Source organism: Trichosurus vulpecula, chromosome 4, assembly GCF_011100635.1.
Source record: "Trichosurus vulpecula isolate mTriVul1 chromosome 4, mTriVul1.pri, whole genome shotgun sequence".
In the NCBI taxonomy this organism is placed as follows: Eukaryota; Metazoa; Chordata; class Mammalia; order Diprotodontia; family Phalangeridae; genus Trichosurus; species Trichosurus vulpecula.
The window spans coordinates 367,205,641-367,232,531 of NC_050576.1; the positions used below are offsets into that span (position 1 = coordinate 367,205,641).

Here is a 26,891-nt window from a genome sequence, read left to right on the forward strand (position 1 = left end):
CTGTCTAAGAATAAATCACAAGCTAGCCTTAAAATACGTCTGTATATGGACTGAGATATACTTACAGATATATATATATATATATATGTATACATGTATATACACACACACACACACACACACACACATATTTCCTATAAATTTTTAGTAAGTGAAATGCTTTCCCCTAACCTATCTAGAGAATTGAATTAGATGTATATTTAGAATAATGATATATTTCACTTTATCTACATTATATGTACATCACATACACATGTACAGGTATATATTTGGCCATGAATATACATATATGTAAAGCATCCAGAATGAGACAACTCCTGAAGTCAGAAAATGAGTATACCATTTTCATTGAAAATTCTCAGCACCCAGATATAATTAGTTATCAAAGCTAATTAAAAATCACAAACATTAATATTTATAGGTTTCCACAGAAATAAAAACATACATGTGTGCCAAGGATAAAGATTTTCAGAAATTGATCAGACATCAATTTAAAATAATTCTGAGGAAGATGTAGATTTTAATCTCTTGATACCAATATGATGAGCCTTTGATCCTGGATTGTTGTCAGTCTTTATGCCAGTATCAAGTTTCCATATAAAATTTTTGACTGGACTTGAGGAGAGAGGGAATGCTTCTTCAGGCATTCACCTTGAGACCTGGTGTCTCAACCATATAAGGATCCCTATTTCAATTTGGCATTTCAGTGTTTCAGTGTTGTTCAGTCAAAGCTCTGCCCTGAGCACAACTGACTATAGGTATGCTTGTCTGCTCTGTTACTGTCATTTTCTGTTGACAAGACAGGTGTCATGAAGCTTCTAACCCATCTCCCAAAGCTATACAGGTTAAGTAATAGCACACCACTAAGTCTTAAGGCATCAACACATCAATAACACTTTGACAGATGAGGAAAAAAATGCCGTTCAGTGCTAGAAAAGGAATAGAATCCTTAAAACTTAGATAACTTCCACAGCACTAAAAATATGATAGCAAAAAATTAGTGCCTGAATTGAGAATATAAAAATATTACTATTAATAATGTTAGGACATAGGACTTATAAAAGTATTTCTTAAATATCTGTAAAGACCAAAGACAACTTTAAAAAACCAAAATGAAGGAAGACATTCTAGGAAACATTCCACTGTCACAGAAATAACTTGTAAAACAGGCTCAGTAAAATCCATTTGTTGCAAACTTTATTTTTGTCTCCTCATAGTTTAAAAACACAGCCTAGATTTAATGTTATAGCAATGGCATATTCACAAAATTGAATAGTCAATGAAGATGATATGTCAAAAGTTCAATCTCTGTCTCTAAGACAAACTAGCAGGGTGACTGTGGGCAAGTCGCTTATCCTATTAACGACCCATGTGACTCTCTAAGATAGTAGTTCTTAACCTGGTATCTATTTATTTTTAAAAAGTTGATAATTATTTCAATATAATTGGTTTCCTTTGTAATCCTATGCATTTTATTTTCTGCATTTAAAAACATTATTCTAGAGAAGGGAGCCATATACCTCACCAGACAGGCAAAGGTTAAAGCCAAAATGTTGTTTGTTATCAGTGGAGAAAACAGGGGTTCAGCCATGCCTCCCTTTCTCCCCACCCCAAAATAATACATATCTCAACAAAGTTGTTGAGAACAAAGTACTTTGAAAACTTTAAAGTTTTATATAAATGTTAATTATTATTGCTTACTTAGAACCTGATTTCTTCTATGCTTAGCCCTAACACATACATAATGAGGTATAATGCTTGAGTACCCATGCACATACACTAAAACTTAGCAATGGACTCTTGCAATATTATACTGATAGGGAGCTGCATTGAGATAGAAGACATGCTGATCAAAGGGGTCATGAATCACGATCTGGGGCTTAGAAGACTGTGCAAAACTATTAACAGAACGTTTTACCAACTGTATACTGCAAAAAACAGGCTAGGGATATATCTGAAAGATACCAAATTTGGAAGACTTTGAAACGGATGTGGAGAGGACCAGGGTAAGAAAGTATAGGAAGGTAAAAGAGAGTAGAGTGAGTTGCCAATTCAAGAATGGAATTTAAATGGTCCTTTTAAATTAACATATAGACATGACAAATCACATCCTATTTTCCCCCTCATCAGAATAGTAATATACTAAAATGACGCAAGCAAAAAAGCCACATTTTCCCTATTTATAGAAAAGAAAATATTTCCAAGAGGCTTCAAGTTTTATCACAGCAGGGAGCGTGTGTTATCTAAACATTGTATCTCATCCAAAGTTTCCTAGCACAAGTACTCTGCATATAGTTGGCCCTTTATAAATGCAGAATTTAAATTTAAAAAGATATAAGTGGTTAAGCCCATTCATGAATGTCTTAGGGAAAAGACCATAAATATTGCTTTACCTGACTCTTTTCCAACACCTGTACTAAAATAGTTATTATTAATCACATGTATTTTCTTTTTAAAGATTTATTTTATGGAATCACATAATTATGGAAGTAGGTCTACCAATTAAATAAGGCTCAAGGTCATACTTCATTTAAAAATAGCTTGGGATAGAAGTTATATAGCATATAAATTACCTTTACAACTAAACAAATTTTCCTTGTAACTAAATGAACTCACTCAATGTAATTCGTACCCTTATCCTGATTGTAATATTTGCAGAGACAAAGAAAAAATTGAACATCATCTACCTAGCAAACCTTTATATCCTTGAAAGGTCAAATAATTTTAGCCTTCTCTTCTCTGAGTTAGCCAATTCTAAACTTCTTTAATTAATCCTGACTTTTGAATTTTCTTTTCTCTATCTTTAATCATGATGCAACTGTAGAAATAACAATGGATTTGGAGTCAAAGTACATGAGTAACCTTATGATCCCTCTGATTTTCCTGGGAAATGGGTAACCCCATTTCCTCACGTGTAAAGCAAGAAGATTGTTTTAAATGATTTCTAAAGTTTTCTGTTGATCTAAAACATATGGTCTAATTTTAATGACATTTCCTGAGCTCTATGAGGGCAGGGATCCTACAATTTGCCCTTTTTAGTATTCTTTACCATTAAGGACAGAGCTTGGAAACTTGTAAGATATCTCAAATAACCCAGAGCACATAAATTCTCTGGAATTTCTAATTAGAGAGTTGCTTGGACAACCAAATGAGACTAATCCAGGCTCACAAAGCCAATATGGGTTTGAGGAAGAGCTTGAACTCAGGTCTTCCAGATTCTGAAGCCAGTTCTCTAGTGACAAGATAATACCATATATAATTTCTCTGTCAATATTCCTTTAAAATATGAGCAAAAATCATTCCACTTTACAGGTGATGAAATAAAGGCATTAAAGTTAGCAGATTTGTTCAAGGCAAGTATTCAATGCTCTGTCCATGAGATTATTCTGTCTTCCACTAAAAATGAACAAATTGATGTAAATGTGTTTTAAGAGTATAGCTGTTCAGGAAATAAAAGTACAATGCAAGTTAGCATAAAAAGAATAAATTTTTTAAAAATAAAACAGAATTCAATATTTGACAGTTTTATAGATTATGATTAATGCAATAATATTATTGTATGGCAAATATTAAAATGAAGTGTTTAAATAACACATTAATATCATGTATCAAGGTTTGCAAAATGTTTATCTGACAACTTGTTTTTATGTGGAATGTTATTATTAAGACTTAGATATAATTATGTAGAAAAGTTTTTTCAGAATAAAAACATCCTTAAAATTTAACTCTTCCATTTATATACTTTTATAAGCATTGTTATTTTTTAACTTCAACCATTTAAAGCATTTCACAATTTTGATATATCTTATAGATTAAAACATACACATTCCTTACCTCCTTGCTTGTATATTGTTAATTCTCGTATGGTTTCCAGAAACTGCCAAAACTTCTCATTACTTTCTTCTGCCATAAATTCACTATATAAAAAGTAAAATGTTTTCCATAGGTAGATTTGATAATTTTATTGATAAAACATATTGATAATATATTCTATAGCTGAGTAACAGCTTAGAGGAAAGGTTCTTTTTTAAAGAATGTTTTTATTTTATTTTTTCTCAATTACATGTAAAAACAATTTTTAACATTCTTTTTTTTATTATTTTCTAAATTCCCTCCATCTCTTTTCCCCTCTTTAAGAAAGCAAGCACTTTGAAATAGATTATACATGTGCAGTCACTCAAAACATATTGCCATATTAGCCGTGTTACAAAAGAGAATATAGGTGAAAAAAAGAAAAAAAAAACAAGAAAAATAAAGCATAAAAAGTATGCTTTGATCTGCATTCAGACTCCATCAGTTCTTTCTCTGGAGGTGAATAGCATTTTTTATCATATGTCTTTTGGAATTGTCTCGTATTATATTTCTGAGAAAAATGAAGTCATTCACAGTTGATCATCCTTATAATACTGCTATTACTGTGTACAAGGATCTCCTGGCTCTGCTCACTTCACTTTCCATCAGTTTAAATAAGTCTTCCCAAATTTTTCTGGAACCGTCCTGCTCATCATTTCTTATAGGACAATAGTATTCCATCATAATCATATACCACAATTTATTCAGCCATTCCCCAGTTGATGGCCTTCCCCTCAATTTCTAATTCTTTGCCACCACAAAGAAATGCTATAAATATTTTGGTACATATACAACCTTTTCCTTTTTCTTTGATCTCTTTGGAATACAGACCTAGTAGTGGTAATTATATTGCCTGGTCAAAGAGCATGCAGTTTTATAGTCCTTTGAGCATAGTTCCAAATTTCTCTTCAGAATGGTTGGATTAGTTCACAACTCCACCAAAAGTGCATTAGTGTCTCAATTTTTCCATATCCTCTCCAACATTTTCCTTTTCTGTCATATTAGCCAATCTCACATGTGTGAGGGTTAGTATCCCTTGCCATTTAGGACAGAGTGCATTTAGTACCTCAGAATTGTTTTAACTTGCATTTCTCCAATCAATAGAATATTTTTTCATATGGCTATAGATAGCTTGAATTATTTCATCTGAAAACTGATTATGTATTTTGATCATTTATCAACTGGGGAATGGCTCTTACTTTTATAAATTTGACACAGTTCTCTATATGTTAGAGAAATGAGGCCTTTATCAGAAAAACTTGCTTCAAACTTTTTTTCACAGTTAGTACTGCTAACTGTATTTCCCTCTATCCTATTCCCCCTACCCATTTATTCTATTCTTTCTCTTCTTTCACTCTATCACTTTTCAAAAGTGTTTTGCTTCTGATTACCCTGTCCTCCCTTCTATCACTGCCCCCCCCCCTCTTATTTCCTATAGGGTAAGATAGATTTCTATACCCCATTGCCTATGTATCTTATTTCTCAGTTACATGTAAAAACAACTTTTAAGATTTATTTTTAAAACTTTGAGTTCTAAATTCTCACTCTTCCTCCAGCTCCACCTAGCCTCACTGAGAAGGCAAACAATTCAATATTAGTTATACGTGTGTAGTCATGCAAAACACTTCCATAATAGTCATTTTGTGAAAGACTATATTTCCCTCCATCTTATCCTGATCCCTCCTTTCACCCTGTCCCTCCTCAAAAGTGTTTGCTTCTGATTACTCCCTCCCCCAATCTGCCTTCCCTTCTATCACCCCAACCCCCTTTTGTTCCCCTTCCCTCCTATTTTCCTGTAGGGTAAGATAGATTTCCATATCTAAATGAGTATGTATGTTATTTGCTCCTTAATCTAATTCCAATGAGTAAGGTTCACTCATTCCCTTTCACTTCCCCTTTTTTCCCCTCCACTGTAAAAGCTTTTTCTTCCCTCTTTTATGTGAGATAATTTACCCCATTATACCTCTCCCTTTCTCCTTCTCCCAGTACATTCCTCTCTCTTGACCCTTAATTTTACTTTTTTAGATAGCATCCCTTCATCTTCAACTCACTGTGTATCCTCTGTCTATACATATTCCCTCCAACTACCCTAATAAAGAGAAAGGTCTCATGAGATACAAATATTATCTTTCCATGTAGGAATGTAAACAGTTCAACATTAGTAAATCCTTTATGATTTTAGAGCAAGGGTTCTTAACTTGGGGTCCACGGATAGAAAACTATGGGTCTTTGAATATGGATGGGAAAAATTACATCTTTACTTCAATATAACTAAATTCTTTTGTAATCCTATGTATTTTATTTTATGCTTTTAAAAATATTATGAGAAGAGGTCCATATACACCAGACATTACTATCACCCTAGTGCAGGCCCTTGTCAACTCATGCCTGGATTATTGCAACAGTCTGCTGGTTGGTCTGCTTGCCACATGGCTGTCCCTACTCCAGTCCATACTTCCTCAGAGTCCAGTGTTTCCAAAAACACTAATCCGACATGTCTCTCTTTATCGCCTTGGGGATCAAACATAAAATCTCCTGTTTGGCACCAAAAACTTTTCATAACCTGCCCCTTCCTTTCCAATCTTCTTTATACAATATATACTTTGCAATCTAGTGACACTGGCCTCTGCTTTTTCTCAAACAAGACACTCCATTTCCTGACTCAGAGCACATTCACCTGGAATACCTTCTCTTCTTATCTCCATCTACTGACTCTTCTGGTTTCTTTCAAGTCCCCCCAAAAATCTCACCTTCTTGAGGAAGTCTTTTCTGATTCCCTTTAATTCTGATCTCTCTGTTTATCATTTCCAATTTATCCTGTATATAACTGTTTTGTTCATAGTTGTCTGCATGTTATTGCTCCCGTTATCAGACTATGAGTTTCTTGAGAGCAGGGACAATCTTTTACCTTTCTTTGTATCCCCAGCATTTATCACAGTGCCTGATGTTGTTTTTATTCACTTGTTTCAGTCATATCCAATTCTTCATGACTGCATTTGGGGTTTTCTTGACAAAGATACTGGAGTGGTTTGCCATTTCCTTCTCCAGTTCTTTTTACAGATGAGGAAACTGAGGCAAACAGAGTTAAGTGACTTGCCCAGGGTCACAAGGCTATGGAGTGTCTGAGGTCAAATTTGAACTCAGGTCTTCCTGAATACAGGCCTGGTGCTCTAACTACTGTACCACCTAGATGCTATAGTAGATTGCTTAATAAAATTTACTGACTGGCTGACCAAATGGAAAGGGGTCCATGACACATACACAAAAAGATTAAGCACTCCTAATTTGGAGTGAAAACAAAAAGGAAAAAAAAATGCCTAATGTCAAATAGCTTCTCTGTTTTGAAAAGCAGAAGGAAACCAATGTTGATGTTTACCTGAGGCATCACTATGAACTGCCAGAAAAAAAGATGTAAAATTACTTTTAGCTTTTTCTTCATTAGTATTAGACAAAGAAATGAATTGGCTCAATTTAAATGTCATCAAGAAAATGCTGTGAAATACCATTAATATAATGGTCTTAGTAAATATAAATGTGAATCTAATTATATTCAACAAGCATTTATTAAGTAGCTACCAGGTACAAGATACTATGTGAGATGATAGGCATACAAAAATAATGAAATAGGGCCCGTTATAAAGGAGCTTACATTCTTCAAGGGAACAGTGGTAGGAAAACGCCATGCAAACAGATGAGTAAATACACGATAATTTGAGAAAGGAAGTAACAATTAAGGGAATCAGTAAAGGCCTCCTATCTGAGGTGACAACTGAGTTGAATCTTGAAGGAAACAGAAGAGATCTTGAATTCCCAGCACATGGGATCCTTATAAAAAGGCAAGGGAGAAAGAAATGGAATTCTAGGGTTTGCCCTAGTAGGGCAATTTTTCCTGGAACCTAGAATACGTAAAGGAGTAAAATGTAAGACCAGGCTGAAAAAGTTAGCCAGAGTCAAATTGTGAAAGGCTTTAAATGCTAAGCCAAGGAATTATATTTTGTTCTAGAGGCAATAGTAAGCCACTGTAGTCTTTGAGCAAGGGGACTGACATGGCAGATATGTAATTTAGGAAGATTACTTTGGCAGCTTTGTAAGGGTTGCATTAGAGGATAGAGAAGAGGATCAGGAAGACCCATTAGGAAAATATTATAATATTCCAGGGGAGAGGTGATGATAAACTAAGATAGCAGCCATAGGGGTGGAGAGAATACAACAGATGAAAAATATATTATGGAGGTAGAATTGACTAGACTTAAAAACTGAGTGAATGTAAGGGGAAAGGAAGAGGAAAGAGGCTCTATGGTTGTAATAATGGAATTAGAAGAAAATCAGGAGGGAAGCCTTGAGAGACATGCACTTAGATTAGACATGGGACCATCAAAGACTGATAAGCAATCAGACAGGCATGAGAGCCAGAGAAGAGAGAGGAGGAGAGCATCCAGAAGGAGGGGAAAAGGTGGTCAATGGTGTCAAAAATCTGTCAAAATGAGGACTAAGAAGGGGGCAGCTAGGTGGCACAGTGAGTAGAGCACAGGCCCTGGAGTCAGAAGGACCTGAGTTCAAAACCAGCCTCAGACACTTGACACACACGTATTAGCTGTGTGACCTTGGGCAAGTCACTTAACCCCAATTGCCCTGCCTTCCCCCTCCAAAAAAAAATACAAAAAAAAAGAGAACTAAGAAAAGGCCACCTGATCTAGCAATTAAAGTGTTGTTGATAACCTTAGAATGACTAGTTTCAGTTGAGTGGTGGAATGAGAAATCAGATTGCAAGAAGATGACAAAGTGAGAACTGATGTGGAAGCAACTAAGTCACGTGCTTTTCACAAAAAAAATCAGATCATTTTTATAATCTTTGTTTCCATTTAGAAACTCTTTGAAATGTTGAAATACGATATAGTCTGATACTGTTAGAAAGGAAGGAAGGCAGACAGGCAGGAAGAAGGAAGGAAGGAAGGAAGGAAGGAAGGAAGGAAGGAAGGAAGGCCTGATTCATAGGAGCTATGGGTTCTTAAAGCACAAAGTGTAAAGTAACGTTTGTAAGTCACTGAATTAAAAAGGGGCCAAAGACACCAAGACCACAAAAGGATCTTGCAAGTTAGGGAAAGAACAAATTACAAGACATTTAAATCAGGTTGTTTTTTATTATGTTTATTATTTTTCAATAAAGAACAAAGACACAGATTTACTTTCATTTCAATCCTATTCTTGGTGACTTTAAGAAACTGGAGGTTGTTAATATTGAAGAAAACCATAAAATATGCTCAATGACCTACTTTAGTCATCAGACATTTGGACATTTCTGCTAGGGATGACCATCGAGGGAACAAAAACGGGGATAAATAAAATTGTTTAAATTTGACTGAAAGCTTAAACTCTGCATACTTGGCTACTTAAAAGTTGTTTGCTTGCTATAAAGTAAGAAAGGGAAGGTATGGAATTTCCCTAGTACACTGTAACATTAAGCTGATTGAGCTAAGAAGGAAAAGATATAAGCCAAAAATGTATCATAAAAACAAGAAGACTTGAAAAACCAAGTACGTATATAATTGAATGTTATATTTCATAGTTCATATGAGTATATGTCATATACTCATACATTTATTATGATACTCCTCCCTCACTTCCCCCAAATCCCCCAACTTTAGGAAACTTTAAAAAATTGATGCCTCCAGAGCTAGTTTATCAGTTATATGTGAAGTCTTATTGAAGATAGAAATGAATGTCTAACAATTGCTAATTCCAAGGGAAACCCAAGATATTCTCAGTAATTTCAGTATCATTAGGATCATAGAATTCTAGGTTGGGAACTGGAAAAGACTTCTAAAAGGCCATCTTACTGATCTAATTAAAATCTCTCCTCTCTCCACCCATCCTCCACACAGTGGCCAAAGTGATTTTCTCAAAGTATATGTCTGACGATGTAACTCTCCTACCCAATAAATTTCAAAAGCCTCTGCTGTCTCATACATTGTCAGAGTGATGGCAGTATCAGAGGAGAGAAGGGGTGTATGTATTTCAGAGATGTTATAAAAGTAAAAATGACAGACCTTGGTAAGAGATTGGACATTGTGTGTGTGTGTGTGTGTGTGTGTGTGTGTGTGTGAGAGAGAGAGAGAGAGAGAGAGAGAGAGAGAGAGAGACAGAGAGACAGAGAGAGAGGGAGGGACAGAGAGAGAGAGAGAGAGAGAGAGAGAGAGAGAGAGAGAGAGAGAGAGGGAGAGAGAGGGAGAGGGAGGGAAGGGAGGGAGAGAAACAGTGAGAGGAGTCAGGATGAAACCTAGGTTGTGAGCCTGAGGGACTGAGAGGATGGTGTTGCCCTCTACAGTAATAGGGAAGTTACATGTAGTTAAAAGTTTAGAGGGAAAATAATGAGTTCAGTTTTAGACATTTTGAATATAAGATGTCTAATGGACATTTGAGATGTCTCAAAGGCAGTTGTGAGATTGGAGGCCAGCAGATTTAGATTTGAAAATCATCATTGGGATGGTAATTATTGCTAAAAAAAATCAGCATTGGAATGATAATTAAATCCATGGAAGTTGATGAGATCACCAAATGAAGTAGTATAGAGGGAAAAGAGAAGGGGGCTCAGGATAGAACCCTAATGGATACTTATCGTTACAAAGCATGACCTGGATGAGGATACAGCAAAGGAAAATGAGGACAAGTGGTCAGATGGGTAGGGGGACAATTGGGGAGAGTGACATTCTGAAAACCTAAAGAGAAAAGAGTATCAAGGAGAGGAGGGTGATCAAATGCAGAGAGGTCAAGAAAAATGAGGACTGAGAAAAAGTCATTGGATTTGGCAACTAAGAAGTGAAACATAAGAACAGTGGTCTTTATGCTGCAACTGGAAATACAACTCTTCTTAAGGATGTGGGGACTGGGATAAAGCTCTAGTCATTTTGCTCATCTTGCTTCAACCTTGAGTCTGCTGTCAGCTTTCCTCCTTTCTTTCTTCCTACTCTTATCTTCCAACTCCCTCCCCAATTTCCTGTAACAATTGCCCCTTCTACTTTAAAGTATTAAAAAAAAATAATCAACTGAGATTAGTTTAGGTATATACTGAGCCAGGGCAGAGATTCAGATGAGATTAAACTAAATAGGTCTTGGATTAGAAGAAAGGAATCAGATCAGTAGTACAGCTCCTCTAAAATGGATTTGGTAATGGACTTGGGCTGGAACCAGACTTACTGGGAAGATAAACTAGAACTGAGATGAAATGAACCAGAATAAAAGAGCTGATACAATTCAAGCTGGGATTTACCAAAGGAAAGGTTCACAGGTTGATGTCATTTCCAGGGCTTTCATGCTGTCAAGATATTATTGGTAGATACCCTGTATTCCTGAGATACGGTCCAGCAAACATTGTGCCCTGAGCTCCACATAACAACAATCCTTTGTGCTCACCCTCTGGCAAAATCACAAAATCATTGCATCGCTTTGACCAGCAACAGGTGTTATTTGAGCTTAGACAAGTTCTGGTCATGAAGCCCTGCTATGTAGCAAACTTGTCTCATTGTTGCTGTTACCCCTCATTGTCAGACCTACAGCTCACTGTGTAGCAACTGGTATAAGTACTGAGATCTCCCTACACTGCCTCAGATCCACCCCCACTGGGGGTAAGGGCAAGGCTCCTGCACTTGTATCTTTGCTGGAAAACTTTCCCTCCCTTTGAAATTAAACTTCTGTTTGATTCCTGATTCTCCTGTCTCTAGCCTGCTCTGTTCAGCTCTGGCCATTTACAGGTTAGATGAAGGTTCTGGTCCGGTTGACATTAATTGGTATCAGAAGTGGGAGTAGACATGGAACCAGGCCATTGGATTCTCTGCTGTTCTTCTCTTAAGTGCCTTTAATGATTCTGGCCTTTGTTTGAATGGGGCAGGTAAAGTGGGATCTTTTTTGTCTTGGAATATTTCTCAGCACTAAGATAATTGGGAATCATTGATTGGAAACCATGTGCAGGGTGGTACTAGGGATTAACTAACTTTCCCACACCCTAAATGGGACTTTTCACTGTTCTTCCTTTGAGTGCTTCTCAGCACTGAGGTAATCAAATGCCCCAGGGTCCTGAGAGAGGTGTATAAGATCTGAGGTTGGCGTTTCACTTTTGGGGGTACACTCATTGTGAAAGAGTATGAGTGACAAGACTCTGGGCAAGCCATTGAGATAACCCCCCAGGCTTTGTAACCCAGATAGATATCGGTGTTTCTCTGGTAACTATGAAATGTGATTTGAACCAGACAAGGTCTGTCTGTTGATATTTGTAATTTCTGTTCGTATTTGCCCTGAAGTTCAGGAGGCTGCTCTTTTCCCCCCTGAACTAAGTGAATTTTACATATATATGTGTGTGTGTGTGTGTGTGTGTGTGTGTGTGTGTGTATGTGTATATGTATATGTGTATATATATACACATACATATATATGTGTGTATATATATGTATATATATGTGTGTGTGTATACATATATATATATATATATATATATATATATGTATATATAATTAAACTGAGATTGTTAAGCTCTTAAAGTTGCTTTCCTTAGAAAATGAGATCAAAGAACCTGTGTTATCAGCCCTTTTGTGTGCTGGTTGTTGTTGGTCTTACGCAGCCATAGTAGCTGCTAGCCACATTGTTGGTACCGCCTGCCCCCCCCCCCACTTTGTCCAGTGAGTCCTGTGCCCTTCTCCCTAGTCCAATACCCCAAGCTCCTTAGCATGTCAAATGACCTATGTCTGAAACCCCAGAATATGGGTAGTTTTAATTTATGAATAAAGGACAAAAGAAATGTTAACTGTTAGGGAAACATCAGGAAAGACATTTAAGCCCTAAATTGTGGTTAGTGAAATTTTGCGATTTATGGTAAAAATTCCTGGGACTATAGTTTCCTATTGTTTTGAGCTTTGATTACAGGGATAGCTGTCTGAATTATCATGAAGCCAATAGTAGAAAAATGGCATATGCTGAGTCTGGGAACTGCTGAAGGGGGATGTCTATGCCTGGGAAAAGTTTTGGGCATGGCTGTGTCATGGCCTAGGTAGGATCTTTCTGACTGTTCTCCCATTGCGCTATTTCCTTTCTGAAAATGAAATTTCCCCACCTGGTTATCCTAAGCATTGATTTTAACACCCAGTGACTATATGATTGGCTATCAGATATGACTCATGCCTGGAATCAAACAGAGCTAAAGGAGTTTTTCCTCCTGTTATGATATATGACATTGTTATAACTATTTCCCTCTTTTTCCTTTTATAGCAAATTTCTATAATCAAGAAGTTTTTTAAGTACAATACTAAATCTATTAAATAATAGATTGATACTGGAACATCTTTGAGTTACTATAATAGGACATACGTATGAGCACCCTAAAATTTTAACCTGCATTTTTGGTTACATTATGATATAGGGATGATATCCTCCTGAAGGGGGAAAGATTAAACAAAGTAATAAGACAAAGATGTAATGTGAAAGTTTTCAGAATTAGACTGTTTTCTCGAAGAACCATATACATATGTATATGATTGGCTTTCAAATTTATTTATCATGGAAAATCAGGCTTTGAGTATATCTTAGCAACAAGTTCTCAAAACTGGATTAGGATTTTACACATAAATTGTATGGATAATGGCAAAGAAAGTGAAATTATTTTCCCATTATTAAAGTATCTATCTGATAACTTTAAAAGGCAGAAGAACCCATTTTATGGTTGAACCCTCATAAATTTTTAAAAGATTCTTATATCAGGCACAGGATTTAGGTAAGGATAGAAACAACAAATGGTATATGAACTGAAATTCTCTGACATTTCAAAATTGGAGAACTAAATTTAAATGATATTACTAGCAGAATTATCTAGAATCTTCTAGATTTGGAACCAGAGAAGCAAAACTCCCTTTAGAGCTATCCTGAGAATAAAGCTTATTGTCCAAGAAATGATATCTAGGGACCAGATGACTGCATGAGACATCTGGGATTCAAAATGTTCTGGTAAAATGGATATTGAGAATGGGCCACTAGAATACAAGGAGACTTAATTTTAATTATGTTTACGTTTTCTTGGTTACTTTGGTGACATGTAATTCTCCCTTCTCAGAACTAGTCCATTATGAGACCTCTAAGTATTTTGATCGGTACCTGACAATGTAATTATGCAATTATGGAAATTGTGAGAACAAATTTTATTGCAATGTTTGAATCTAGCCCTGTGTGGTTGGGAAACTGGATCATCCCTACGTGTTGTTTAGAGACTTTTAACTAAGGACCTATATTATGTTGACCAGACACTCAGATTCAAAGACTGATGCAAGAAGTTTTCTTTGAGGGCCCTTACTGCATCCTTCTGACTACTCCCACAGTGGCCAAACTTGTGGGTGTGGACTCCTATATCATATGAAGAAAGCCCCTGCTCCTAAGTCCAGGGAACTCAAAGTTCATTTAGTATGGAACCAGAAGCAGCCAACATCCAGATGAGACAGCTGTACCTAAATTCCAGACAAGGGCTGAGCATACCGTCCTAGTTTTTCCTCCTCTTCCCTTTTGTTATGTGCCCAACCACCAAGACTGTGATTCAAGTATGTGTTAGCATTTTCTTCCCCTATCTTCTTGGACCCCCCTTTTTTTTCTGCTTGCAAGCAAACGATGGCAAGCAATGATACCTGGGACATACTTCCCCGATAGGTCCCCTCAAAGAACTCTGGAAAACATCTCGTCCAGGTCCAACTGGCCTCCTGTGGCATCTTGGCTTATATCTGCCTCTCCTTTATTGGCCAGAAGGGTAGGGGTTCTTTTCCCCCTTTGGCGAAAAGGGGGAAATGTCAAGGTATTAGGAGACATCCTGTTTTCCAGAGCTAAAGCCCAGCAAACAGGCTATGCCCTGAGCTTTGCTTAACAACAATCCTTTTCACTCACCCTCTGGCAAAATCACATAATTGTTGTATTACTTTGACCAGCACCAGATGTTTTTTGAGCTCAGACAAGTTCTGGTCACGAAGTCCTGCTATGAATTAAACTTGTCTCATTGTTGCTGTTACCCCTCATTGTTGGGGCTACAGTTCACTGTGCAGCCACTGGTATAAATACTGAGATCTCCTCACACAGCCTTGGGTCCCCCTACTAGGGGCATGGATCCGGCACATGTGTCTTTGCTTGCAAGCTGTTTCCCTCACTTTGAAATTAAACTTCTGTTTGATTCCTAACTCTCCTGCCTCTAGCCTGCTCTGTTTGGTTCTGGCCACCCACAGGTTAGAGGTTGGTTCTGTCTGGTTGACAATGCAGTGTATAAGTGATTGTATCACTATTTGATGAAATCTGAATATAATCATACAAGCTTTACACATACTTATTAAATTATATTTCAAGGTGTAGTTATTTTCACATCAATATCCAGGTAACTGAAAGGAAAAGAGAAGAAAGCAACAGCATGTGGGCTGTAAGGTTAGTAATCATCTCAGGATAGAAATACTGTATCTGTTTCTTCTATTATTTTTTTCCAGTCTACTTCAGCTGCACCCCATCCCCTTTTTTCTTCCCTCTGCTATTGAAACAAAAACTGCCCCCAATGAAATTTGGACCCCTAACTTTCTAAAGAGATACTGTATAGCATAATGGATAGATTTGTTCTCAGAGCCAGGAAGACTGAAGTTCAAGTCCTGCTGCTGACAAGTACCAGCTCTGTGACTTTGGATAAGACACTTTTTATTACTCTAGGTAAACATTTAAGACTAAAAATTGCAGTAACTAATTTCTCTTTGTCCTGGATCTCTTTCACTCATACCCCTTTCATGTGGTATTCATCACTGCATCTCTCCCCAGAATACTACATCCCTGGCCCTTTATTCCAACACTAGCAGTCTTTTTACCCACACCCCTCTTCCCTCCTGCTCCCACCACACTGGTCCTAGAAGGCAAATAGTAATATTCTTTGTGCTTTACTACCACTTCCAGACTTTCTCTTTATCATCAACACTCAGAAAGCTTTCCTTTGACACTCACAGTATAAAAATTTTCTACTCAAGACAGATTATGGCAGCTGTTATATCCTTATCACCATTTTGGACTTCTTTAAGTTCTCCAGCTGTACTCATTTTGGATTTGTCTTCTCCAACATGCCTCCACTATGGGTATCTTCCCCTCTTTCCCTTTCATGCTTTTATGCTCTTTTATGTTGTCTTCTCTCCTGCTCCTTGAGCATAGGGATTGGGCTTTTTTTTTTGTATCCCCAGCATTTAGAACAGTGCCTACCATGTAGTAGGTGCTTAATAAATGTTTAGTAACTATTGACTATTCTATTTCTTTTACCCAGGAATTCAGCACTTTGCTCAACCTTTCCTTTTCCTCTCCAGTGCTTTACCTTATCCTCTTTAAAATTCCAATTCATCAGTCTTTTTAAATCCACTTCAGTCACACATATGGAATACTGTGCACTTATCTCATCACTACCCACAAGTGTTCCATTTCTCTAATTAGAAATTCTGACATTCCTTTGACTATTACTTCCTATCATTCTGTCTCCTCCTATGCCTCAACATTCTTAAACCCATTCTTCTCTTCAGACTTTCAATCCTTGTGTCCCTCAGGACTTCCGCAGGTCATTAGCCCTGTTCTAATTTCAACTCCCCTTCTTTTGCAATCCAATCATAGATTTAGACAATTAAACTCTACACTATTCTCTACTCAAATCCCTTGCCCCCTTGTCCCAGCATCCCTTGTCCAACCTCAGCCCTGAACTGCTCCCATAATCCTACTCCTCTGCTCCTATTTACTTTCTTCTGAATGGAAATGGATGTGGTCACACAACCATGCTGAGCACATTATAAATTCATGTTATCCAACTTCAAGTGTGCCTTCACAATAGTAAGGCAATCCTTTTATTCTACCCTAATGGATTCCCTATAAGACCTCTCCAAAGTTACCACTGATTGACAAATCTGATACTCATTTTCTGTCCTCATTATCCTCAACCTAAATTTGAACATTTGAAACTGGTGACCATCCTCTACTGGATACTATCTCTTCTCTGGGCCCTGGTGATACTCCTTTCTGGTTCTCTTATCTATCACCTTGGCTTATTCATCATCCATATCATGCCCCCTAACTGTTAATGTTTCCCAAGGTACTGTCCTATATACCCCTTCTTATCTCTCATCATCTCCCATCTTATCTCTTAATAATCTCATTCCCATGGATTTATCATCTCTATGAAGATGACTCCCAGATCTACATATATAGCCTGAGCTTCAATATCACATCACAATTGTCTTTTCGATATTTCAAACTGGATGTCTAGAGATATCTCAAATTCAACACATCCAAAACAGAACTCATTATTACCCCACTCCCAAATCCATCCCTCTTTCACATTTCCGTTTTGCTCAAATCCTCATTCCCCCTCATCCCACGTAATCAATCAGTTTCCAAGTCTTGACATTTTTTTTTTACCTCTACAGCATCCCTTGCATCATCACCTCTCACCTAAATTATTGCAATGGCCTTCAAATTGGTCTCTTTGCTTCAACTTTCTTGCTCGTTTCAATCAATCCTGCAGGTTACAGACAGCTGTTTTTCTTAAGAGCAAATCTGACAATCTTACTTCCCTATTCAATAACCTCAAGTGGCCTCCCATTGCTTCTAGAATAAAATACAAATTTATCTGTTTAGCTTTCAAGTCCTGTAAAACCTTTCTTCTACCTATCATTCCAGGCTAATTATGCAAGGCAACTAGTTTGTGAATCGGATAGAGTGCTGGACTTGGAGTCAGGAAGACCTCAGCTTAATTCTTGGCTCAGACACTTAATTACTATGTAATCCTAGGCAAGCAACTTAATCTTTACCTCAATTTACACACACACACACACACACGTATATATGTGTGTGCATGAATATATACATACACATATGTATATATGTGTATATGTACACATATATATGTACAAATATATATATAGACACATATACACACATCATGTGTGTGTATATATATATATATATATATATATATACATATATATATATTTTATATATATATATGTACACACATCAACCCCTATCTGATAGGGTTATTATGAGGATCAAATGGTATATTTGTAAAGCACTTCACAAAACCTAAAGCATTATATGAATGCAATTATTTCATCAATCACTCTTCTATACTGTGATCCAATGAAAATGGCCTTCTCCCAGTTTTTCCACACATGACACTATCTCCTCTCCATGCCTTTGCACTGGCAATTCTCCATGCTTGGTGTGCACTCCCTCCTCTTCTTTCAAGATCACCTTAAAGGGAAGCTTTTCCTGACTCCCTCAAGCCTGTGCTTTTCAAACCGACTTGCATTCTAAATACTTTGTAGTTATATTTATTATAAAATAGTTAAGTATTTTGTCCTGACTTTATTCTGCATGTATTTCCACAGTATCTAAGTCTTTGGTGCAATTTTGAGTTTTAATAGCTTAGATAAGTTTTAAGCTTTAAAAGAATACAACTGCACTTAAAGAGTTTTGGAACACCCTGTATAATAGGTCCATGTTGGCTTCCCCATTAGGATGTAAGTCAACTGGTTAAGAGATGGTTGATGATCCCTGGGACTGTATTTCTTTGGCTAATGCTTTGGCACATAGTTGGAGCTTAATCAATGCTATTAATTGATTGATTTAATCTGTAGGAGTTCCTTGCAAGGAGGGAACTTCCTTAAATTAAGGAAATCCCAGGCCTTGTCCCCATCCTAACTTCCCAAATCGCTAAAGCAGCAAAGTTGAATAAATATAGCAGGAAGGGAGGTGGCACAGCTGAGAGGACACGTCCCAGCAACAAAATAGTAGCTTTTGATAGGGACCTGCAACAAAGTAGTAGCTTTGGAGTTACAAAGTAGTTGGGCAATGCAAGGACCTAAAACAATTCCAAAGGACTCATGATGGAAAATGCCATCCACAACCAGAGAAAGAACTATGAAGTCGGAATGCAGCGCGAAGCAGACAATTTTCTTTTTTGTTTTGTTTTGTTTTTCTTTCTCATGGTTTCTCCCATTCGTTATGTATGATTCTTCTATGCAACATGACTAATGCGAAAATATGTTTAATAGGAATGTACGTGTAGAGCCTATATCAGATTACATTCCGCTATGGGGAGGAAGGGGGGAGCGAGGAGAAGAAAATTTAAAACTTATGGAAGTGAATGTTGAAAATTAAAAAAATAAAAAGTAGCTGAGGATGGTATGAGAAGGAGACAGGGACCCGCAACAAAGTAGTAGCTTTGGAGTTGAAAAGTAGCAGAGGACGATCCTAGAGGGAAATGGGGATTGGAACACCCGGGAGGCCAGACACAGACCCGGGGTAGCCCTTTATGGGATCGGCCCTAGAGGCGATTCCCCAAATCCCCACCCCAGCAGTGTAGGAAAAAAGAGAGAGACGTAGGCGGCAGACGCCGCTCCCGCCCCCAGCTCCCCAGCCCCCGAACCCCCGTTCTCCCCACGCCCCAGGCTGCCAGGCGCCCGCCCCGCGCCGCCCCCAGGGCCGCTCTCGGGCCTAGGCGCCGCTCCCGCACCCACCTCGCCTCCAGCAGCAGCGGGGTCGCGGGCCATTTCGCAGACAAACTGGCCGTCACCGCCTTGGAGGAGGAGGAGGAGGCGGCGGCGGCGGAGGGCGCCTGAGCTCCGAGCAGCGAGAGCGACAAGTACACCAAGCCGAGGAGCAGCCGCACCACGTAGGGAGCCGCCGCCGCCATAGCGGGGAAAGGAAGGGATGGAGCTGAGGGAAGGAGAGGAAAAAGGAGGACCCGGCTATCGGGACCCCGACTTAAGCCCAAAACTACCGCCCTCGCGACGTCCCGCCCCTAGCGACCGCCCATTTCCGGTTGGAGGAGGGGAAAGGTGGGATGGATGGAGTCCGTTATCCAGGGTTCGGCTGAGGCGACAAGAAGGGGGCGCATGCGTATATTCGTGCTATGGAGCCAGGTTGGGATGAGCGTGAAATGGGAAGGGGATCATCCCCAAAGTGGAGACATCGCTCCCTTTCCATTGGGAGGGAGGATTTAGCAGCGCCAAATGGAGCAGTGCTCCAAGATCAGCGTCTTAATGCCACTGATAACTATTTCCAATTTTTCATAACTATATACACACATATGTATGTATATACCTATACCTACACCTATATACACATGTATGTACCCATATATGTACACACATACAACATATGTATACATACATTGTGTCCCCCATTAGATTGTTAACTCCAGAAGAGAACTGTTTTCACCTTTCTTTGTACCCACAGTGATTACCAGAGTTCCTGGCATATAGTAATGCTTCTTACTTGATAATATTTCAGAATCTGCTTTAAAAGGGACCCTAGAATTTTAAGCTAGAAGGGACATCAGAGATCATTTTAATCCAGACAGGAGTATGCTGGCAAATATTTAAGAAGGGACTTTCCAGGGAAAATGCACACAGAGCATGCTTCTAAATTTAATATGTATTAATTTTTCCTCATCATTTTCTTAAGTCTAGACGATCCACAGATCTAGATAATCAATTTTTTGTGTGTCTAGACAAAATAACAAATCAAATCTTGATTCATAGCCAATTTACATGGTGTAAATGCTCACACTGAAAATTTACCAATTGACTCCAGACTGTTGAGCTGCACCCAGCACACCTGTGAGTACCGAGGATCCACAGAAGGGACCATAAACTTGGATGGTGGAAAATGACATCTTAACTTTAACTAACCAGTAAATGGAATTTATCATTTCCTTTACTTATTTAAAACATTAATCTGAGAAGAATAGAGGCTTTATCAGACTACCAAAGGGGGTTAATGACACACAAAAGGATCCCCTGGAAGTCCACCTTCTTGTTGCCCTGATGGGGAAGCTGAGTCCCATAGGATATTGACTTGCCCAAAGGCTGCCTCCCTTGTGTGCCCTTGATAACCTTAACAGGGACCATTTGTTACTTTCCATGGTTTATGATAGATATCTAAAGTCATATCTAAACTGAATGCAGTTTAAGTAGAGTGGGTTCCTTGTCTTGAATATTGTCTTGTAGGACAGCAGATTCTGATTGGCTGGTTTGGGAGGCATTTCTAAAGGAAGAAGAAAAAGCCCAGGGAGTGAAGAAAAAATAGTGCGTGTGCGTGTGTGTGTGTGTGTATGTGTGTGTGTGTGTGTGTGTGTGTGTGTGAATAGGAGTTGGGAGGAATGAAAAGAGATTATTTAAATACTAATAAATGAATCCTAGAGTCTTAGAGGTGGTATAGGTCTCAGAGGCCTAACCCAATTCCTGCAGTTTTAGAATTAGGCAAAACTAAGTCACAGAGAAGTTAAATCATCAGCTGCCACATTTCTATTAATAGTATCACCATTTGCCCTGTCTCAGACTCAAAACCAGAAACCTTGTGATCTTTGAATCCTTCCTCTTACCTCCATCAAACCTGTCCCTAAAGATCAAATGATTGCAGTTGGCTGAACTGATTCTATCACTCTGGGAAGGTTATTTCTACTCCTCTTCCTACCCCTGTCTCCATTTGGACTAGATAATCTCTTAAATTCCTTTCAGCTCTAAATTTTATCATTCTAACACCTGCATCTCACTTAACATCTCTTTTTTGATGGCACTGATTTCTACACTGATTTCTACAAAAGACTCCAAACTTCATTCTTTACTTTTCCTTTTTCCTTTTTCTCCTCTCCTTACTCCAATACAATACATTTCCAATTCCAGTTTGGTTTACATCTGTAGTATTTCTAGGAACCACCACTTCCTTCCAATTCCCCTGAAGCCATCTTATTTCAGACTGTCATACTTTTCATCTAGTGCAGGTCATAGAACATAGAAGGCAACAACTTGAAGAAACCTTGGAAATCTAGTTTAATCCCTTTATTTTACAGAGAAGGAATGTGAAGCCCAGAGAGAAATTATGTTTCCTAGGTCACAAAGGTAGTTAACAGCATAGCTAGGATATAATAGTCCCCTAACTGCTTTTCCTCCAGGCAGTTCTCTCTCGAGTCTAACCCATCCCCATTGCTATTGCCAATGAATCTTCCTAAAGCACTATTCTGATAACATCACTCTTCTACTCTAATCTTTCAGTAAATTTCTATAAAATGCTTCATCCTGGAATTGTAAAATGTTTCATCCTGTTATTCAATGCTCCCCACAATTTAACTCCAATAAGAAACTTGAGATAGTTCACCTGGAAAAGAGGACACTTAGGAGGAATATGATAGCTGCTTTCCAGTATCTGAACAGCTATAATATGGAAGAGAGATTAGACTTGCCCTAGAGGACAGAATTCAGAGTAAGGAAGTTAGAGAAACATAGGTTTCTTTAGACTGAATGTAAGGAAAGGCTTCCTAACAATTAACGCTATCCAGAAGTGGGATAGGTTGCCCTGGAAGATGGTGGGTTCCTCCTTTCTAGAAGTCTTCAAGCAAAGGCTAGATGACCACTTGTATAGGACATTATAGAAGATATTGTTGTTCAAGTACAGTTTGGGCTAGTTGGCTTCCAAGTTCCCTTCTCATGCTGAGATTCTAGAATCTCTTTTTATCTTTAACTCATACTACTTATTTTCATATACTCAATTTTAACCAGACTGAAGCAGTCAATTAATAAATTATTAAGCAATTATTAAATATTTAAAATGTGCCAAACACTGTTAGGAGATGGGAATAAAAAGTAAAATATTAAACCATCCAGTCCTTAAAAAGCTTTCTCTCTCTCATATGCATAATAATATACATAAAGATAATAATACACGTATACATAATATACAAAGTAAAGACAAGGTGTTATGGAGGGTTTGGACTAGCATCTGAAAGAGAAAGGGAGATCAGAAAAGGCCTTGTGTAGGAGATAGCATTTGAACTGAATAAAGGAAACTAGAGATTTTAAAAGGAGGTAAAAAGGAAATGAATTTGGACATAGAGGACAGACAAACTGTGAAAAGACACAGATAAAATGTAGTGTGTGAGTGTGTGAGTGTGTGTGTACAGCAAAAGGCTGCTACTTTCACACAGGGACAACAGAATGCAAAGTGCTATTGGCTGATTTGGCCAGACAGCCTGATGCCTAGTGGAGTAACATATAAGACTGAAAAGGAATAGTAGATTAGAACCAGGTAGTAAAGGATTTTAAACACCAAAAAGAGATGTTTTTATTTGATCCTAGAGATAATAGAATCAATTGAACAGGGGAATGACATGGTTGGACCTGTGCTTTATGAGTGTCATTACATCATAGTTTCTCTATTCTCCATTTACTTCCTGTCTTCTCCCATTTCCCTGCCTTTATGACTGTGCCCCTCCCCATTCTTGGAATGTACTCTATTCCCTCTTTCCTCGTCTTTGTTCAAGGTACAACTCAGGTGCGCCTGTAATGAAGCCTTTGCTAAATCTTTTCCCTCAGTTCCACTCCCACCCAAATAGCTGAAAGTCTTCTGTTCCTCTTCATATTATGCATAATGCTTTGCCTTTTTTTTCTTTTTTACTTATTCCTTTTGTATTATAATTACCTGTGTACTTATTCCCATTGCCATCTCCCTAGCTGAGTATTTCATTACTTCTACTTTTTTACTTAGATTCCTGCCCCCCCACCCCCACTTCAATCCATGCTATAAACTACAGTAAAGACATCTTATTAAAGCACAGTTTTGAACAGGTGACTTTCTGTTCAAAAGCCTTCAATGGCTTCCTACTGCCTCTTGAATAAAGTCTAAACTCATTCAAGCCCCTCCATAATGTGACACCAATCTACCTTTTCTAGATTTATCTTTTACTTCACAAATCCTGCATTCCACCCAAACTGAATGACTGTATTGGTCCAAGTCTTGTATAAAACCTCTTCTGCCTAGACTCAATGCTCAATGGATTCTCCCATTTTTCTTAATTTCATCCCATCCCAGTGATCCTGAAACCCTGGTGGCTGAAGGATAAATTCCATTCCCCACTCAACTTTCAGGCCTGTCTACTTTAATTCTGCAAACTTTTCCCACCTAAAAGGCGCTGTTCCAAATCTTTTGTACCATACCCTCTAAAGTGTCTGTTCCAAAATTAACAAACTTCATCTTAAAGCTCTTTCTTTCTCATTTCTTCCATCTTCTAGCCCTTATTGACACCACTTCTGTCACCACCCTTTGTAGTTCTACATACATTTTTTCTGATACCTCTTGATTCAATGGTCATAGTGAAGGAATTAGAATACTGCTTGCTTTCCTTTGCTACTTCCATACACTTCCTAGACCACTGTGACTAAACAACCTCCACCTTTACGGTTCATCCTATACAAATTTATCATCAATGCAGATTCTGGAAGCTTTTATCAATAGGCTCTCAGGGAATTCAACTTCTTTCCTCAACGAATTCAGCACCTGGCTCACAGTTTTTCTCTCCTCCTAGAATACTAGAGAATGTAAACATATTGATGCCCCTGAAATTACCTAACACCCAGTTTCTCAATCTGTTCAGTTTCTATGACCTCCTCCATTCCTCCCCAACAATATACAAAGAAGGTAAGACTCTTGATTTTGTCATCACCCACAAACATTTCGTTTCCAAGTTCATGAACTCTGAAATTCCTATATCTGATCCTAATATTTTATCATTCATTGTTTCCCTGTGCTTTACAACCCTTAACCCTGTTCTTATCCTCATTGTGACCCCCCTTCTTTGTACTCCTCTGTTGCCTTCCATGCTATTAATCCCATACTGTCTATACTTTTGTCCTTTGCCTATCTCTACTTCTTGGTGAAACAAATCAGTTCTACACTGTCCTCCATTCTTTCTTCACTTGTCCCCATGCCCTATTGCCAATCTTGTCTTACCAAAGCCAGACACTGTATTATTCCCACCATCCACCTCCTTTGCTCCTTATTATTCACAAGCTATTGAACTGAGCTGGAGAAAGTAAAAAAAAAAACAAAACCCCAAAAACAAAAACATGGGTTCACTACAAATTTATGCTATCTAAACTCATCTGGGCCCTCTCTGCAGCAAGACAAACATTCCATTTCTCCCTAATTGATTTGCTATCCAATTCTCCAAAGGGCCTATTAAAAATCTCCTCGTATCTCAAGCTTCTCACCTCGTCTCCTACCTGCTAGCTAAGTAAAAAACTGACACCATTTGCTGAGAACACTATTCTCTCCCCTGCATCTCATATCACCCAGACACATTCCTCCACTATTTTCCTTCTCACTTCAATCTCATATAAGGAGGTGGCCATTCTTCTTGCCAAGGCAAACCTTCTACATGGCCCCCTTGATCTCATTTCCCCTAAGTTCTCCAGAAAATTGCTCCTACTCTCATCCCCATTCTCTTCATAATCTTCAATTGCTTCTTATCTGTTTGCTCTTTCCCTGCTGTCTACACAGAGAACCCATGTTCTCCATTCTTAAGAAAAGTCTCACTTAATCTGACCATACCTGATAACTACTGTCCTATGTCCCTCCTTCCCTCTGGGGCTAAAGTTGAAAAAAAACAACTACCCTAGGTGTATCCACTTCCTTTCTCTCAATTCTAAACCCTTTGCAACCTGGCTTCCAATCTCATTTGACTGAAACTGAACTCTCTAAACTTACTAATGATTTTTAATTGCCAGATATATTGGCCTTTTTCTCAATGTCAATCCTCCTTGGCCTCTAAGCATCATTTGGCATTGTTAATAAATATCTCCTGGATGCTCTCTAGGTTTTCCTGACACTGTTCTCTCTTGGTTCTCCTAGCTGTCTCATCACTCCTCAGTCTCCTTTGCTGGACCTTTATTCATTTCATCCCCTCTGATCATGGGTATCCCTAATAGTCTACCTGCGTTCTTATCTCTTTTCACTCTTCACTATCTAACATGTTGAACTCATCAGCTTCCATGACTTTAATTATCATCTCTATGGAAAAAATTCCTAGATCTATAAATCTAGTCCTAATCTCTCTGCTGAGCTGTAGTCCTACATCTCCAATTGTTTCTTGGACCTCTCAAACTGGATGTCTCATAGGCATCTCAAAATTATATGCAAAACAGAACTCATTATCTTTTCCCCCAAACCCTTTTCCCTTCCAAACTTCCTTATCATTACTGAGAGCATCTTCATCATCCCTGTCCCAAGTCTGTAACCTCTATGATGTCCTTTGCACTGGTCATCCCCCGTGCCTGATATTCTCTGCCTCCTTACCTGCACCTCATAGTTTCCCTAGCTTCAGCTCAAATTCCACCTTCTGTTGGAAGCCTTTCTTGTTCCTTTGATCTGCTAATACCTCTGTCTTTCAGATTGTCTTCATATGCTCTGTTCATGTTTTGTATGTACTTAGTTACTTACCTACTCCCATTTGGAAAGTAAGCCACTTGATAGTAGGGTTTATTTTTTGTTTTTATATTTTGTTTTTGTATACTATAGTGCCTGGCACATAGCAAGCACTTAATAAGTGTTTCTTGACTGATTAGATAAAGTCTACGATGGCATTTTAAATTTTATTCATTTTTATCATCCCTGACCTATTTAGGATGTAGCCAAAGCATGACGAGATAATAAAAATGAATAAAATATTTTATTTAAATTGTAATGAATACTTTTACCATGTATGTTATATGGTAATTTATGTAACTATTTTTAATGTATAACTATGTATACTAATGCATAACTATGAGACTATGAGATGGATATTGTGTTCTTCTGAAGGTCAACACTATAATGCTCTGCACACGCAGAGAGACATGACTCCTACTTGCTTGATCAGCTTTTGGGAGAGAGAAGCAGAGAAAAAGAAGAGGCAAATGTAGATTATGAATGGTGGATGTGAAACACCCAGAACTATAGGCATGTAGGGAAAAGTGGGAACCCTAACATGTCCTTTGATTTCCAGAGTCTGTCAGAGACCATCAAAGATGAATTCCTTGGATGAGCTTGTTCTCTTCCCAGTTGAGATTTTATCTTGTTCTAGGTCACAGAATTATATATCTATCACCTAAATTAGTCTGTATATCTTCCCTGATTACTGATTACTGCCTTATTTGATTGCTTTAATGAATAGCCTTGCATGCCACCTGCCATTATCTTTTGTG

General features: G+C 38.1%; 1 protein-coding gene across 1 annotated transcript in view; it reads right to left on the reverse strand.

The window, feature by feature from the left end:
* UGGT2 (UDP-glucose glycoprotein glucosyltransferase 2) overlaps nucleotides 1-19,567 on the reverse strand; it is a 256,148-nt gene extending 236,581 nt beyond the window's left edge. The window contains exons 1-2 of the mRNA XM_036755774.1: nucleotides 19,392-19,567; nucleotides 3,835-3,917 (exon numbers count right to left, since the gene is read on the reverse strand). Of these exons, the coding sequence (XP_036611669.1) occupies nucleotides 3,835-3,917; nucleotides 19,392-19,567 (259 nt within the window). The remainder of the gene's footprint in view (nucleotides 1-3,834; nucleotides 3,918-19,391) is intronic.
* Nucleotides 19,568-26,891: the final 7,324 nt, after the last annotated feature.